This window comes from Nilaparvata lugens, chromosome 6 (genome assembly GCF_014356525.2).
Source record: "Nilaparvata lugens isolate BPH chromosome 6, ASM1435652v1, whole genome shotgun sequence".
Taxonomy (NCBI): Eukaryota; Metazoa; Arthropoda; class Insecta; order Hemiptera; family Delphacidae; genus Nilaparvata; species Nilaparvata lugens.
The window spans coordinates 60,104,731-60,123,312 of record NC_052509.1 but is presented as its reverse complement, the minus strand read 5'-3'; the positions used below and the strand labels follow the sequence as shown (position 1 = coordinate 60,123,312).

At 35.8% G+C, this 18,582-nt stretch overlaps 1 protein-coding gene across 3 annotated transcripts in view; it reads right to left on the bottom strand.

Moving 5' to 3' along the window:
• Positions 1 to 16,191, bottom strand: part of LOC111052504 (transcriptional regulator ERG homolog) — a 183,518-nt gene extending 167,327 nt beyond the window's left edge. For all 3 annotated transcript variants that reach the window (XM_039431590.1, XM_039431592.1, XM_039431591.1), the window contains exons 1-2: positions 15,912 to 16,191; positions 5,847 to 6,258 (exon numbers count right to left, since the gene is read on the bottom strand). In XM_039431590.1, coding sequence (XP_039287524.1) covers positions 5,847 to 6,237 — 391 coding nt within the window. In that variant the 5' untranslated portion in view covers positions 6,238 to 6,258; positions 15,912 to 16,191. The remainder of the gene's footprint in view (positions 1 to 5,846; positions 6,259 to 15,911) is intronic.
• Positions 16,192 to 18,582: the final 2,391 nt, after the last annotated feature.

The window sequence follows — 18,582 nt, the reverse complement described above, 5'->3', positions numbered from 1 at the left end:
ACTAATTTCATAATTTTGTTTGTATTATAAATTTTTACTTATTTTATTATAAAAAACCTTAATCACATATCAGTGAATGAAGTTTGTAAATAGTAATTATAACACGCAATAAGCAACTAATTACTTATACCCCAACACATATAATTTATAGTGGGGTGTATATTCATTGTTGAAACACCGCTGATTTATGTAGTTACATTACAATACTATATTATCAATATTCCAATGTTGCATTCAATCTTCATTGTAAATAATAAGTGTTCATAATATGTGAAATTTGTTGCATAATTGGCTGTTGTACTGTAATTTATTGTAGATACTTGTATAAAACAGAATGTATTGTAACTTACTTGAATAAATAAACTGGAATTTGTTAAAAAAAAAATATCTAACCAGAACTTCTCATCTTAGCTTATGTCTTTTTTCTCTCATAACTCTCATCTGAACAATAGATTGTCATACTTCTTCTCCTCTTTGTTTTTCCCATTTTCTCTCAAATTCTCCTCCCACCCTATCTCTCAACCGAACCAGAATTTCCCATCCTTCTCCATCCATCATCACTTTCGCTTTTCTCCAGTCTTCCCCATCTCCTCTCATCTGAACCAAAACTCCCATCCAGCACCTCAATAAATCTTAAGACAGCTCTCGCCGCCGGAGCGCTAAGCAGGAGAAATAGGACGTAGTAGTAGTAAAAAGTTTGTCATTCCGATTTTATCTGGAGGTAGTGCCTCTGGCTTTTCCCCGGCAAGGTGGAGAGAGAGAAAAGGGAGAAGTAGAGGGAAAAGGGAAAGATGAATGGCTCAGTGAAACGTTACCCGCCTCTTTGTCGCACTTTCTGCGTTGCCATGGCAACGGGGTTCCCCTCCTGGCAGCATCTATCCCTGTCACCTTCCGCGCAGCGTCGGGGGTTCAAACCGGGCATACCTAGCTGCACAAAGACTTGTGTGGTTTCTGAGAGTCCCGTTTATGAGTTTGGGAAGACATTGGGAAAAAATAGATAGATGAATGCATTTATTTTCATGTTTTTTACGTTACAAGCATTGTGGGCGGAGTTAAGGCAGAATGAGAGTGTTTATCGATGAGAATGTTTGGATGAATTCAACTAAAACGAGTCATTAACGAAATATATTTATCTTTCCACAAGAAAGTGGATTTTCACCCAATAATTTTCAAAGTGATAAACACAAGAGAAGATCCATAGAGGCATGGCTGAACTTAAATTATTCCCAATCACTGACTATTGGATTATAATTGGTATTATTATCAAGGTTTTATTATCACGCTCTTATATGGCTCTGAATCTTGGATACCTAGGAACAGGCCCGGCCCCAGGGGTGGGCGGACCGGGCGGCCGCACAGGGCGGCAGGTTTTGGGGGCGGCAAATTTAAAGGAACGGAAAATTTTAAAATACAAATAAATAATAAATTCATAATTTCAAATGTGAATGGTAAAATTATATAAGAAGTTTTTCAACCTCGAGCTAATGAAGACTTTTCTAAGATCAACAATGTCCCAGGAACGTCTGAGTGGTCTAGCGAACATAAAATAGTTCAGTCCCCAGATCTTGAAGAATTGGTGAAGGAATTGCAAAGGTCAGACGAGTTCTACTTAATTAAACAGGTGTGTTAAACGAACTTGTAGAAATTGTAGTTCTAATTACTTAGCAAGTCCTAATACTATGTTGCAGTGTACGTCTTAAGGCTGTGCAAAGGCTAAAAATAAACTTTCTTGTACTGGTGGTATTTTTCAAAGTTTTTCGATTTGTACCGGTATATATCAAAATGAAAAAGTTTTCTTAGAAAAACATTCTCTTCCAATCATTACTTTTTGAGATATGAACGCCTAAAGTTTAAATTTTTGGGACAGGACATTTCAAATTCGGTAAGAGATAAATTTTTCATGGTATTGTTGATTGAATAAAACAAGAAAATTTTGAAACATTTTCTGAAAATATCAATTTTTGAAAAAGTTATTCAATTCACAAAAAAAACTCAACTGAACGCTATTTTTGGTCATTTTTAGTAAATTGAAAAACTTTCTCAAAAATTGATATTTTCAGAAAATTTTTGTTTTATTAAATCAAAAATACCATGAAGAATTTATCCTTTGAATTTTATGGATTCATCTCGTACCGAATTTGAAATGTTCTGTCCCAAAATTTTAAACTTTAGGCGCTCATGTCTCAGAAAGTAATGATTGAAAAAAGAAAACTTTTTCATTTTGATAGCTTGATCTTTAAGCGATCCTTGATCGTGTCCTCGCGCGCCTCTCCACTAGGAAATACTGAAATGAAGTGCAACTAACGGTTGATTCTCATAGAACATGATCTCATGAGCTTATATCATTGTGCGAAATATCACTTTGAGGACAATATAGATGGTGATGATGGTTGAAGCTAAAAATGCCCAGAGGGATTTTGAATTTTACATCTAGATTGTAATCGGGATATATTGTTGATCAAATACTAAATATGATCAAAATTGATTTTTTCCTTAAAATATCACTCATATTTGAAAAATCATAGCTCAGTACTCATTGGAGATAGAGAGTTCCGAATGATCTCATTTCATTCAGAATTTTATGATCTTAAAAAAGGCAAGAGCAAATTTTTCTGTCCGATCACTGATTTTGCCGGAAATAGCTGAAAACTGGAAAATGAACTTAAAATACGAACTTTTTGGGCCACTCTGTATTAGCACAAGGGAATTTTACATGAAGAATTTGGTTCTGAACCTCTCTCATGTATCCAAATAAAATATTAAAAAATCAGAACTACGATATAAATTGCAAGCAAACCCCCATTTTTATGTCTATATTGACTGGACTTTACTGTTCCCCAATATTTATAATTGTCAAATATTTGTTTAAATGTCAATAACTAGTGTTAAACATAATTTTTTAGAGTTTACTGAGACTCTTTGGTGTCGCATCACAGCGGAGACACAATAGTAACGCTGGTTACACACTGGGCGGTTTCTGCCGCGGCGGCGAAACTGCCGTCGCAGCCTCGAAAAAAAGTCAAGCTTACACATTCAGCGGAAAAAATACCGCCAAACATCGAGCGGCAAAATATGATCAGTATGATCGTATGATCGTATGATCAGTAGCCAAAATAATTGTTGTAGTTCTTCATCGCAAATGTGTTGTGACTTCACTGTTTCATGAGTGTTCAGTTAATTGTATTTTGCACATTTTCCAAAAGTATATATTATTAAGTGTTTAACTTAAAATGGAAAGGCAACAACTTTTACCACGTTTGTTGTGCCGTCGAAGGAAAAGAAGACAGCAGAGAAATCGCCTTGCTTGGATTCATTGAAATGAACGTTTTTATTAAATCGACAGCGATATACAACATATTACAGTTTTTTTCTTGTCATCCAGAGTTTCAAAATCCCCCTAATCTCCATACACACTTCCTTCCACGCATTCCTTGTTGCATCTCGATCCTTAAATATGTCGAGGGTTTTGTCCCACAAAACTGGCCTCTGTTCTACAAATGATATTAACAACTCATTGTCTATTAACTTACTCATTTTCTCACACTCGTCAACCACAAACACTTATAACAATAAATAAATGTTATAAACAACTTACAAACTTTACAACAAGACACAAATTAAAAGGCTGATTTTCAAAGACCTCTGACTTGGAGCAACTGGGAAAGACGACTGATCAGCGGCGACGGTAGACAACCGCCAAATATGTTAACGCCCATTTGGTCACGTACGCCACTGCGTAGACAAGAGCAGCAAAACACCGCCAGCCGCAGTGGCAGTGAACGGCTGCACAGCTGCCGCCAACGGCAATATAGCCGCGCGGCGTTTCTGCCGCCCAGTGTGTTAGCTTCCATTCAAGTTCATAGACTACTGCTCGAACGGCGGCGACGGCGAAATTACCGCCCCGGCAGAAACCACCCAATGTGTAACCGGCGTTAGGCGATCGCTCAAGGAGGGGTGGAACCCGGGATTAACAATTAAAGACGGGATACTTGCGGGGGGGCGGCAGTTGCCGATCTCGCCCAGGGCGGCAAAGTCCCCAGGGCCGTGCCTGCCTAGGAAGAAAGAATGGAGTAGGTTACAGGCTGCCGAAATGAGGTTTTTAAGAGCAGTAAAGGGTGCACAAGGAAAGATAGGCTTCATAATGTTGATATAAGAAGCGAGCTCAACATAATCTCCATATGGCAGAAGATTGAAGAAAATCGGCAAAACTGGAGGGAGCATGTTGAAAAGATGGAGAGCGACAGGATTCCCAGGGCAGTCATGTTGTATAACCCGGTTGGAAGGAGAAGTGTGGGCAGACCCCGTAAAAGATGGATGTGATGGTGAGTTTGAAGTCGGAACAGGCAAATTGCCTAATCCTTGTAGGAAGACGACGATTATTATCCATTATCAATTTTAAGTTAAACTCTGCATTAGGCTGATTTCATGACTCATACTGGCACCCAAGGAATCTTCCTTTGCCTGTGTTTTCGCCTCACCAACTCGTAGGAGCATGATTATAAACCATAGTTACTGTAAGGATGATCTATCATTCCATAATTATTTTTAATGTCCTGAGTGTTTTATTCCTGATGATATTTTGTTCATACTCTGATGAAAGTGAGGTTATAATTATTATTATGAAAATTCAAAATTTAGTTTATTCTCATGCACATAGTAATCAAGTGCAATTCACATGCACATAGCTTATAATTATCGTTTATTTCATTCTAGCCTAAGAATTCAATGTTCTCAATTTTCACGACTTTGCTTGCTGGGGCAATTGATTATTATTCTTCATGTTGCAGTAATTATTCAGAAATATATTGCCAATACCTTTTTACACACGATTTAATTGTGATTTAAGAAGGTTGATTTGAAAAATTGTAGGGAAGGCACCATCACATAGTTTTACTTTTTTCTTGGAACAGTCACATAAGAACCATCTTCACACAAAAACTTGTCTTCTTTAATAATGTCTGATGCTCTAGAATGATTGATACACACAGCCGAATTGTTGGTGACTTTAGAATCTTTCTATACCTTCTCCAGTTTTTTCTCAGCTCTTTATCTTTGGCAAGAGTAACTAGATAATCTTGGCTGTAGCCTAATAATTTGTGTGTGTGTGGCTGAGACGATGGAAATCAAGTTGGCAGCAAATGCCTTCTGTATGGATATCTGTGTATCAGGATACTGTGACAAAGTGGGATGCTGAAAAAGTGTACCGACAATCTGTACTGAACTGTTTTCGAACTTCTGTTGTTGACTTTGTGCTCATTGCAATTTTCAAAGAGTTATAAAAGAATTAGTGTCTGTAAATTTTTCAACTGTATACCTCTCAAATATCTATATAGCTAGAGAGGTTATAATATATGTACTTAATGAAATGTAATGTTGTGTAAATTGAAATAAATAAATTGAAAAATTGAAATGAAGTTATTAGCAGTCCTTTATTTTCTATGTATTCAAGTTATGCATTTGCTTTAGAAGTAGCATGATCGTATCTTTTGTAAAGATTTTTATATTTTGTTTTTGGCAATTAAAATAGTTTCATTTATTCATTCGATAAATAATTCATCCGAATATTACATTGATAATTATTGTTGTCAAAGTTACAATCAATGTCTATCTGTGGGTAATTTTATATTGCATACTCAAATGATTGTATTGTACAAGTATTTGTATGTGATTTTTGGCAATAAAATTCAATTCAATTAATTAATTCTCATTCTAACGGTAATACATCAGTTTGAAATATTATAATTTCTAAGAATTCTCAGCTTCCAGTCGATTCTATTCCATTACCATTCCATTGAAGGAGACAAAATAATCGATAAAGTAGAATAAAAGTGTCCGATTTGACTCACCAGTGGCGCGCTTTCCGTCGCTCTCATGCAGCACATCGTGCGAAGCGGCTCTAGCCGCAGCGGCCGGCGGACAGAACGGAGACGCGGCCAGATCGGCGAACGCACTGTAGCCGGCCGCATGACGATCCTGTAGTGCAGCCTTTGCTTTCTCCACGGACTGATCCGCAAACGCAATGTAGCCGGCCGCATGCCGATCCTGCAGTGCGGCCTTGGCTTTCTCTACAGACTGTTTCAGCTGCTCGAAGGTAGATGAGTTGCAGGCAAAGCGATAGGCGCAGCCAGGCCAGTCGCCGGGAGCTGCAGCGGCTGCAGCCGCGCTGCAGTCCGACTCGGATTTCACCATGCGTTTCAGCTCGAGTGCGCTCTGGTAGCTGCACGAGCTGTCGTACATTGCGAGCTCCAGTTTGGAGGTCTGTAACAGAATCGAAAAGTATGATCAAATCGAAAAATTGAAACTGAAAACTTCTATGAGTGTTAAGGAAAGAAGGATATTGTCAAATTTCACTAAACATTTTTAGTTCACTGAATTTTTAGTGAAATTTGACAATATCCTTTAGAAGGATATTGTCAAATTTCACTAAAAAATTTTTATATTTAATAATATCCTTCTTTTCTTATTATGGAGAGATTTCACAACATCACCATCAATTCTAATAATTTTATTCTATGTGTGTGTTGAAGATATTTGTGTGTATGGTAAGTTTACTTTTCAAATGAAATAGAAATTTCATCATCATCTTCACTTCAGGGATTGACTTTTATTGATTAACCTCTTTCTCGCCCTTTTTACATCTTTTTCTCCAGGAGGTGAGAAACTATAGTTTACTATCTATAACTCTCAGGAGGTCTATAGTTTTGGAAGTGAAGTGGCATTCTTCCAGGTGACATTCTATTCAAATGACTCATGAGTTCCACATCCGCTTTTACATTATTTTCTGTGAAAAATGAAATAAATTCTCAATAAGCTCCGCTCTTCCAAAATCAATAAACTTCTCATAAAAGACACTGTTATAAGAGTAAGATTCTTCTACAATTCTGGTTATTTTCATCAATTGATTCCTGATAATATTTCTGTTATGTGAGCTATTCCATTAAACACAAACATCATGTGCAAAAACAGTATCCACAGCAAAACTCACAGCATGTTAAAACTCAAGCATGTTACATACACGCAAAACATGATGAAGTCTCATGTTTTTACCCCGTAATGGATGAAAAAACCATTCTCAGCAAATAATTCAAAATTCCTCATTGGAAAATCATGTTCTCACATGAATTGAATAAAAAAACAATTCACCTCAGCTAATTCAAATTTACATTTTGAAATTTTCGTGTTGATAACCTGAATTGAATAAAAAACCAATTAAGGACAGATAATTCAGATTTTTGAAGTTTTTTCGCGATGAAACGAAAAGTGTAGGGGTTGAATGAAGTGGTGCATTCTACGAACTATCGTTGGAGCAGCATGCATCTATTACGTGAACTGCTTTTTGGCATGCACTTGTATGACTCATCAATTTTTCGGGCGGCGATTTAATTAATAATAAAAAGATGGCTTATCGCTTTCAACGCTCCGGTGTAAAAGCTATGGAAGCGCTTCAGCCCTTGTTCACGAGTCATCTAGATTCAAAATGGTCGTTACGTTCGAAGACGTTTCTATCTGCTAGATTACAAGTGGCACAATTTACGATGATCTTGCACGCTACAAGGCGTACATGTTCACTTGCAGTCCAAGATCTATCAGTTGGGGGACTGGCTGAAATCACATAAGCAATTCAAAGTAGCTGAATGTGGGTGTAGATAGTGATTTAGATAGAGTGGACTGTAAGTATGGACTTTGGAGCCCTCGTTTAGAACTATTTTTGAAAATTCATTCAACTTTGGAGGATTTATTGGAAATTGCATCTAACAAACTGCTGGAATATTATCACTTTTATAATAAAATTAGGAGTCCTTTGTTCTATTCATACAGCCTCAATTGAATATTTTAAATAATTATTACACATAAGTAATCAACTTATTCAAGTATTCAACTCATTTTTGTGATTAATGTTTGCATTACTCATCATATAGAAAGGAAAATTCAGATATCATTAAAATAAAGCCTGTAAGTTAGTCTTTAGATTAATTATTATTTCTTCTTCTTCAAGTTGAGATTATTGATTGCATTTAGAGTAGCAAATCGATAGTGTATAAATCGCAGTTCGTGGTGGATTAGGGATTGTTTGGGGCTTCTTGGAGAAGAACGTAAACCTAAACCTAACTAAAACCTAAACTAAACGAATATAAATTGCAATTTTCTCAGAGTCCAAGCTTTGCTTTTCATTTGTCTGCTCCATTACCTTGTTCTAATGGAATGGAACAAAAATAAATATTATGGAGCTTACGATCCAATGAGTCAAGCTGGAGATCTTTTTTGGGAGACTGGGAAGTTGAGTCTCACAGGTTAACAGACAATGAACGGATACTCCGAGAACGAAAAAAACAACAAAACGCATGTTACAAACAGGGATAACATCAGTCTGAAACAACTGTACAAATAATGTGACGTAGTAGGCTACTAGATAATTAATTAAAGTTATTGATTTAAAATAGTATATCGATTGAATAGTGGAGTTATTCTGTAACGCGGGTTGAGCCAAACGTTACAAAGTCATTTATCATTGAATATTAATTGCTTCATTTTGAGCTAGTATTACCAAATAGTTCTGGTGGATGTAACCTATCGCAAAAATTTAATTCTGAAGAACTTTGACTCTCTGAAAATGCTCTGAAAAAACTTTATGACTTTACTCTTAAAATATTAATATTTCATATCGAAATCCTGATACATTTCATGTGCGGAATAATATTTTATTTAACAGCAAAATGTGTAATTAGTACAATCATGACAATGGAACAAATTCAATTACCAGCCATAGGAGATGTTTGGAATGAGTGGAGTTCAAATTATCAAAACTAAGACATCTATTCATTACAAAATGGCGGAATGATTCTTGAAAACGTCCAGCCAACAGGAAACTAGCTCAACAATATTGTGGAAGCATTCAGTTGGAGGACTCTACGTCATCAAAGCTGTCTGCCAATCACAGACCAGGATTGTTGTGTTGAGAGATCAGCTAATAGTTGAACAGTTGGAGAAAGCTTTGAACGTTTTGAGACAAGTCAGTCAAGGAACTACACGACACTACACGGATGAACACAGTATCGTATGCAATTTCAACTTTTGCATTAAGGCATTAAAGAACATTGGACATGCATGTTTCTGATTGCTTCCAGCTTAGTAAAGTCGAATACAATCTCAATACTTGCTACCAAAACATCATCTTGTCATTTTGGTTATCAAATCAATGTGTGATATAATAGATAGCAAATACATTTCCAGCTTCCTTCCAGGTTAACACATACCATTTCATTTGATTATTATCATGTTTCCAATAGATAAGAGATACATTATCAGTTTCATTCCAGGATAAAACATCCCATATTCCATTATTTTTCAACTACATTCCTTTTCATTGCTAGCCGTATATTACTTTTATAACGGCTATTCATATACGTAGTATCTCAGGCTATAATAATGTAATAATGTAGATTATTGTGCTGAAAATTAGATTATTACCAAGAAATTTAGTGCACACTCTTTTCAGTGGAGTCTACGTTACATTGACAGTATTCGATTAACATTGATGTTACTATCCTTGTCTATCATTCCACAGAACAGATAGCGCTATCCTATTCTCGCTCAGCAACGTTGGCGAATCGGGTTTTAGCAATGTAGAAATATATTCAACTAACACAAAATTTAATCTCAATTATACGAATTCATCATCTTATCATGAATAATTGGAATTTCCTTGACGAATAATATTGTTTATTTTAAACAAGACTGAACAGTTGATATCAACTCAAATACAGTATCAGCTATCCTGTCTAGAAGGCAGTGTCAAGGCAGAGAATCGGTAGCTCTGTTCTACTATCTTTCTCCACTGCCATTATAGCGTTAAGTTCACTATAGTCTTAGTCATACATTGAGAAAACTAAGCTGCATCTTTTCTAGGATGTAAATCACGGAGCTCCGCAAACAAAGTGGGATGTTCCCGCTGAGTAGATGATGTATGTGCGAATCACCCTCCGATACTGCGGCTTCCGCCCGCCGCAAATATACAGAAAAACTATAAATCCTCCAGATACATGTGCAGAGATCTGAGAACATATTCTGACAGTGGTTTAGAATGCATAAACTGCAGCATCCATTCTGGCAACGGGAAGATTCTGCAGCGAAAATAAGCGAGGGTTTTGTTTTGGTGCATTGGGAAAATGAACAATAGTTTTCGAGAGAGCTTAGTATCTATAGTAAGCTTTAGCTTGTTGTAGTAATCATTGGTTAGTTCTCCTCAAGTGAGTGTACATTTATTGAGAGTATCATACAGTCTAGTGAAAGAATTTTTTTTTTACTGAAGATGATGCTCACATGAGCTCTAGGCTTGTGCATTGGTAATGAGGCGGATGATAATTAGAGATGAATGGACCTATATATTTATGTGGGTTCCGAGCCACCAGGAAGCGATTCGGTTGTGGAAAATACATGACTCATTATTATTTGATGAATATAATAATCTCAAACCATCACCCATACTGGAAATGAATTTTCAAATTGTTTGGAGAATAACTAAGTTTTCCTCTAAATTGGAATTAATGAAGAGCCCATGATATACAGGACAAATTCAATGAGAAAAATATTGGATAAATCATTGGGTTGAATTTTTATTCAATCATTCAGAATTACACAACTTTCAGAAGAGTACCACAGGCTTATAAGCCCAAAACGGTTCCAATTCTAATTTATACAACAGTCCAAATGTAGCTAGGTTATGTGTCACTCATTCTCCTATTACACACTCAATTTACAATTCAAAACATACAATAATTATTTTTAAATTGAAAATACTTCAAAATTGGATTAAATCAATCACAATTAATTAGAAAATTCCAAACTTTGAAAAAATTTTCGTGCGGTTCTTTCCCCTGATGCTCATGCTTTTTGTAGTTTTAGCCAGAGACTTCGTAGAAGAAATTAATGTTGTCTGTTGTTTTGAAAAGAATGTTATTAGAGAAAGTTATAGCCTGCAGATATTGTGAAAAATACAAGTCTTCAAGTGAGTCGCTTGAAAGAGATAGAATATTTTCCTAAAGAATTGAAGCTTGCAGATTATTGACTCATAAAAATCAGATTTCGACAAATTAGGGTGATGATTCAACTGAAAATCTGAGCCAAGGATGATTCATGGATATCTTCTTTGAAAATTATCAAGATATAATAAGATAATTCATTATAGGAGTACAAATTGGCTTGATGTTGATTACAGTTCCAAGGAACAATAAGCGTCATTGATTTCATAATTAATTATGAACTTTTGGAAAAGTTGTGAAACTTTCAAGCAAAAGTCATTATCATTATCTTGTACCATCCCCAAACTCCAGTAGAACCCTTTTTTCAACAGCAAATGTTCCTTGAAAGTATATCTTCTGAAAGTTTTTGCGTTTTTATCCACAAAAATTGATATCTCAACTTTTGAATTTATAAAATTATCCTTGTTCTTCTCGTTTTTCTTTTATTCTTCATCTCACCTCTCATGGTTTTTCTTTTAGATCATCAAATTGTTTTGAAGATTTAATCATGATGTGAAAATTTCACATGATAACATGACAACATTTAATGCTGATTGGGATCTCACTCTTCTGCCAGGAATAGATGGAACCACATAGAATTTTAACAGTTTGTGTTGAATAAACAGATAAATTTAAATTATTATCATTGAAGATGATTTCTTGAATCATCACAGACTGTGATTTAGGTCTTCCGTACTGTAAGCAGTCGAAACCAAAAAATCGTAGCTATGGATATTGTTATTCTATTCCCATTCTTCTTCAAGCTATGATTGTCGCTTCGCTTTCCTATGAGAAAAAATGATTATATCTCGATATGGAGATCCTTCACTGAAGTTTCTACAGAACTGACTATTAATACTGATACTACAAATACTGTTACAAACTGGTTCTTATTGAAGGACGAATAATGCTCTCATATTAGATCAATTAATTTGTTTTGAACCTTATTTTGAGGTAGGAATTGTCAAATTCAGAAACATATCACAACCTTCATAATAAATTGTTTTTTTTTTATATAGAACTGGAGGACCTGTTTGGACTTAAGCCTGATACACCTTTGCAGAATTCTCAAACTATACATGATAATATTGATGAATTGAAATGTGTGTAGCGTGTCTGAGTAAATAGTGAATGAATCTTGAATTATATATAAACCTCAACTCCTGTTCACGGACAAGTGCTTCATGAAGCACTTTGTGAGCAGTTATTGTTCACATTAATATTATATTATATATTATTATTTACAATCTATTATTAAATTTTAGATGGATTATTGTTGTATTTGTCAAGCTAGACTCTATTTGGTTTCTGTATATGTATTTATGAGTGTGAATAAATTTGAAATTTGAATTTGAAAATTATATTTTCTATCTGAAATAAAACAATATAATTTTCATCGGATTCTCGTTCCCTCATTGTAACACAAATAAATCTTCAAATCATTCATCAGAGTGATCAATATTGAATAATATCCAGAAACAAAAAGAGTTCTTTCTTTTAAAGTAATTTTCAACCAAATAAAATAACAGACAGCAGTAAAGACCCAGAAAAGGAGCGGTTTTCGTTTTTTGTCGTAAAATCAACAACAAAGGTGTCTATCAAATTTATTACTCAGGCTACTTGTTGCCAGAGATGCATATCGCCGTAATTGCAGTGCCAGTGAAGAAAGAATCACGTTTTTCTTTGTTATTTTCCCGCCAGCGCCGAATATTTCGGAGGGTCTCATTCACAAAATTGTAATGAGATGCATTCCAACAGATTGCCATGTTCTGCACTTGGACTTGGACATGAGAGGTCAGTTGCAGTGTGGACTTTACAGAGGGAAAGAATGGAATTAGGAGGTCTGTGCACGCTGTCATGGTCTGGACTTTTCTTCCCCTATTCCCTAGATTGGGTGGAAAAAAAGAAGAAGAGAAAACCTGCATTTTGATTCAAGAAATAGAGGGTAAGAAGCTGTTTTCGATAATTCTCTCTCGATAAAAATGTGAATTGAGACGTTAAACCTGGTAAAAATTGTTTAATTGACTAATTATAATTAAAATTCTAAGTCTAGGGTCAATAATCAAGTTCAACCGAATTCTTAGGATAAATTTTATGACGTATGTAAATGCAATGCATGATGAAAATGTAGTCGATATAAAGATATAATTGCTTTAGAGCTTTCAATAGTCATGATATTGGTGGGTATTGATTCAGATGATTAAAAACTGATGTATTCTATGTGAACTATGAAATTTATCGTTGGATGCATTCATATTATTTTAATAATTTTCAGTTTATTTTGGAGTGATAATTAATTTACAAAAGGAAACCTTGATTTTCAGCACCTATTTCCATTGGGTTCGAATCAATTGATGCTAAGCAAAACAGCATTTTGGAACAGAAACCTACATCAACGTTCTATTTTCAGGATTACTCTCGCTATGTTGCAGCAGTTTTCAAAAACTATAGAGCACTTAGCTTGAAGTCATCAATATTGATAATTATGTATTCGATTAGAATATCTATATCATGTCTGAATGGGAGGAATGTGATATGACTGAACAATACTTCCACACTACAACATGTAAAAAAATGAGCATATTGAAAAACTGTATTTCAAGGAAATCAAAGACCTAGAACAATAGAACAATATTGTAATTGATCTGGTCTGTGATAAAAAGCTCACAATAATTCCCTTACACGATCAGGAATGTAAAAACAATCTCAATGATTTTATTTTTGATAGTATCCACTATCAAATGCAGACTATCTGTACTTAGATACCATGAGTTCACTGAAGCAGTTTCTCTCTGTGAGTATACCAGTTTTACTTGTGGAGAACACTAGGCAGTTTAGTAGGTATGCATTCAATCTTGAGAGTGGGGCTTTGCTGTGAACGCACGACAATGTCAAATGCCTCCTACATGACTGGGCTCTCAACTCAGGAACAGAGAGTATTCTAAGCTTATGTATCTGAGCGTGAATGCATTCTGCCGTACTGTATGGGAAAAATTGATTGAGGAGTAGTTACGTAGAACAGGCGCTACGGTACTGATTAGTGAAATCAACTCTTCTGATTAGTAACAACAAAACTTTAGATCAAATCTAAGGTTATGTTGAGATTCTTCAAAGTATTCCAGTTTGATATTAATTTGAAAATTTTATATCATGTTTTCCAAAACTATAAGTTCCTAATTCACGATAGTTGAGTATTTCTTCAAAATTGTTGTTCTAATTATTTTGGGTTAAATTTCCCTGACCACTATCTTGACACCACTCCACTTAAGAGGGGAGAGATTCTTTCACTTTCATGAATTTTGTCGATACACTTATTTCGGCTTGCAAATTAAGTTTTATGAATTTGCTTCTCAACCGTCAATCGGATATACAACTCAGATTGCACACCAAGGCTTGTGCCTTATAGTTCAGTTTGATGTTTGTCGGTGTCTGAGGTTATATAAAATCTCAAACGACTGACTCTCATTATATATTATATTACAATAATATCATAATATCAACTGAGTGAAAACAAGATGATAAAGCCTATCTAAAAAGACCTGAAGAGGGTTGACAACATCTCAGACGACTGACTATAATATTATATTATAATAAGATGTTACATCAACTGTGTTGAGACTAATATAACCCACTTCAAAAGACCAAAAGACAAAATTTTTGATAGTCATGGAGCTACTTTCTCAGTGAGCCTAAGACTATTATGTACAAGCATCACCAATTATATTGAAATTACATACTTCTCATAAGGGATGATCTTTCAATAGAGAATCTATATCTTGAGAAAGCAATGTTCTGTATGAATCATTCAGCCAGTAGAGAAAATTGAATTGAAAAAAATTTTAAGGCCGACAAATATGTTTATTATGCTTCAATCAAATCTGAGTTTCATGGAAAATAGGCTCGGTATTCGTTATATTTTTGATATATAAGAAAATTCTACAATTTGAACAGCAAGACATGGATAATTTTCCCAACTTATTTTCAATATAAGTTTTTTTGTGATCTATACAAACCTGCAACTAAACTGAGTACAAAAATAGACTCTAACCACAAAGATGAAGTGACAGACCTGGTGACAAATCTCAAGCTCCTGAGAAATAGGATAATTCATGCTACAAGGTACATTTTTTAATGAAAATATATATTATTCTACATCATTTTCGAAAGCATGGGATGAATTTCTCCTAAACCAATTTCCAGTTTCTCATCTATGTACGTCTCTTGTTTCTTCTTGTCGCTGATACATCCTAATGAATTGGCTTCAGTAACTAGACACTATCTTGTGACTAGACCAGAGGCTTAAATTAGATTCAGTTCAGATTTCATTCCTTATTCAGATCCTGAACACAGACATAATAGGCAACGGAATAATAATCATATATCTTAGGCTGTGATCACATTGAATGCATATATCTGCAAAGTGCACGCTTGATTATGCATTACAAAGCGTGCAAATGAGAAACGAAATCTGGAAATAGCAATAGGAACACTCACACTGAACGCGTGTACTTGCTGGTTGTGTTCAGTGTAAGCAGCCACATGCAAGTCACAACGTGTCAACACATTTCAATCAACATATAAATTCTTGAACTAAAAGCGATGGCACTAGTTTCAATAGCAAGACAAAACTAAAGTTTCGATGGCACTTTCCTGATTTCGTTTTTGGCTTATGCCTGATTGGACGTGCACTTGCACATAAAAAAATGCGATCACACCCTTAATTTCATGAAAAAACCCTATGAATGGTATCTTCATAGTTCCACAGCAGTTTCAATACAACACAATAGAAAGTATCTTATTCCTAACCTATTCTTAGAAAGCGTTTCTCAAAATGTGACTGTGCTGAATCTCTTTCCTAACCTATTCTCTACAAACAAACGAAGCTGTGCCTACCTGTGATTAAAACAACGGAGCACAAAAATCCTGCCCTTGTGGCACACCAGAAATCAGCACTCGGAAGTAGTTTCTTCGGTTCCGTCCGGAGTTCCTAGGAGACCGGGGACGGCGTCGATGACAGTTGCCGGAGGATGATGCTGATGACGTCACCGACCGGCGTCATAGTTTCCGCGACACACTGATGCAGCAAACTGATGTGTGATGTCTGACTGGGAGCTGGCTGCAATTAGGCAAAGTCCGCGAAGAGCTGTGTTCCGCTACGGAAATCGGTACGAGAGTGACGACATCTTGTGGCCCCCTGTAGCCCTCCCCCTCTTCTAATGATGCGATAATTAAATTTACTCATCGGCAATAGATATTTTGGGGAACGCTACACATGAAACTCACCCTTATTCCCATCTACAATAAGGTTCAATCTCGCTCATCACCCCCGCCTTGCAATTCCCATACTCGGACGCTATTGGTGCAACGAGAAGCGCCGGCGCGTGCTTGAACCCCCGTGAGGGGGTGGAGGAGCTACCCCTCATAAGGGTGGGTTTGTGAGGGTGAGTGTTCTGCTCTTCTTCTTCTCCTCCTCAACTCTCTGCCAAATAGTTGTGTTGTCGAGGGGCTCTGTAACTAAGCGAGGCGTCTGCCAAAAAATGCGCCTCGCATTCCCTTCACAGCAACTGAAAACAAGTCATTGGGGGCGTCTATTAGCTTGCATGAGATTGTTTTGCCTGAGATGCTGTGTGGAAGGGTTCAATTGAATAAGGTTCAATTTAATCTAGTCATTATTATTGAGCTGAGATTTTTCCATACAGATTTATTTCGTCATCAATAACGTCCTATAGCATTCGTGTGTGGGATTATTTCTGTCTTAGCTCCTATGTGGCATAATTTTATTCTTGAGTTGGATCAAATTGAGTCTACACTAGTCTATACTGTCATTTAATTGAAATTAATTGAATTAATCGAAATCAGAATAATAAATAAATATTATTGAGCTGAGATTCTTTCCTTACTCACTTATGTGTTTATCAATAACATCTGATAACATTCTTGTATGCAACTATTTCTCTCTAAACTTCACTGTAGATACATTTTATTTGTGAGTATTTTTATTTATCTGAGGCTTTTCCCATACACATATCTTTGTTCATCAAGGGTGTCTGATAGCATTGGTTTATTTTTTGATTATGTATGAGTTTATTTCTGTTAAATCTTATTTGTTGAAAGTTTTCTCTCTCTAATGGCCGTTTGCACAGTGAAAGCTTGAACTGAATTCAATCAGCTCTTTGCTCGAACTCAAAATGATTCACTTCATAACAAATGATACAAACTTGATATAGATTCAATCCAGTTTAAGATGAAATTTAGTTTAAACTGGCAATGCGCAAACGGCACTCAGTTGAATTGGTTTTCAATTCTTATCCAGTTGTAAACAAATCAGATCGTGTTGAATTTTCAATATTCTATATTTTCTGTATTTTTCGTGGTTTGGTGGTAGAGTGGCCATTACTGTCCAAACTTCGCCACGTCAACAAATAAAGAAGTCATTCTATTCTATACAACATACTTCTTTCTCCCCCATAGGCGTCTAGCATTTATGTACAGGATTGGCTCTGTCTCAACTCTAACTTAGTAGGGTAGCAGTTGCTCTTTCAATTCAATTGATAGAGATATTGGCTTCATACAAAGTTCAATGAGATTCTTGTTACAATTTTTCTTCAATCATAGGACCTCCTCCTACATAGATTTAGCGTCCTTGGATAGTTTCCATTGTTAAACTGATGGAACCTAAGACGAAATGAATCGGAATCCTCTTATGCTCAAAGCTCCAGTAAAATCAATGAAATGCTCTCTGTATAGCTAACATAAAACCTGATTTTATTTTATACTGAGGTCCACGTTGTAGTGACAGTGGTTAGAGATAGCCAAACAGCGTTGCCGATTCTCAGCCTCAATTCATTATACTTCTACATTGTAAATACGGATTTGGCGAAGCTATAGGATAGCGATATAATGTTTTGTCAAATGATAGAAAAGGATAGCAACACCAATTTTGATCAAATATTGCCATTATAACATGGACCTCACTATAGTTAGATTGAACTTGATTCTCACTTAAGTTTTGAGTCTTGAGTTTTCTCAATTTGACCGTTCTCTCGGATTAATAGCAAGAATTGAAAATCACCCTAAACCATGAACTGCTTCTGACCCTAATTTCAACCCTATGAACTATTCTTAATGTTAATCTTTATAGGTACCGGTAACTCAAACTCTTTCCATCCTATCAATGCTGCTGAAGTAAACCTCACTAAAAATAAGTCCAGAATAGTCCATTTATTTTAGTACTCATCTTTGCTCTAATATATTTCACATCAATCCGGATGCCCTGTCCACGCTGAAATCCGGAGAAGGCACCTTCAGAGAAGTATCCTGCCTGATGAAGAGCTGCTGTCACATCTGAATGGACGGGACTGGCAGGCAGTGAGCCGCTACTGCAAGGATGCCTGGCAGTATAAATACTTCCTGGTTCAGCAATTCAATTTCTAATAATTTATATGAAAGCATTTTTGGGTAAGCATAATTCTTCATTTCTTCTCTATTGGTATGACTATTTGCTATTTTCAATCAACTCTCCCAGACGGCACTATGCCATGGGATGAAAACGCCTACAATAATT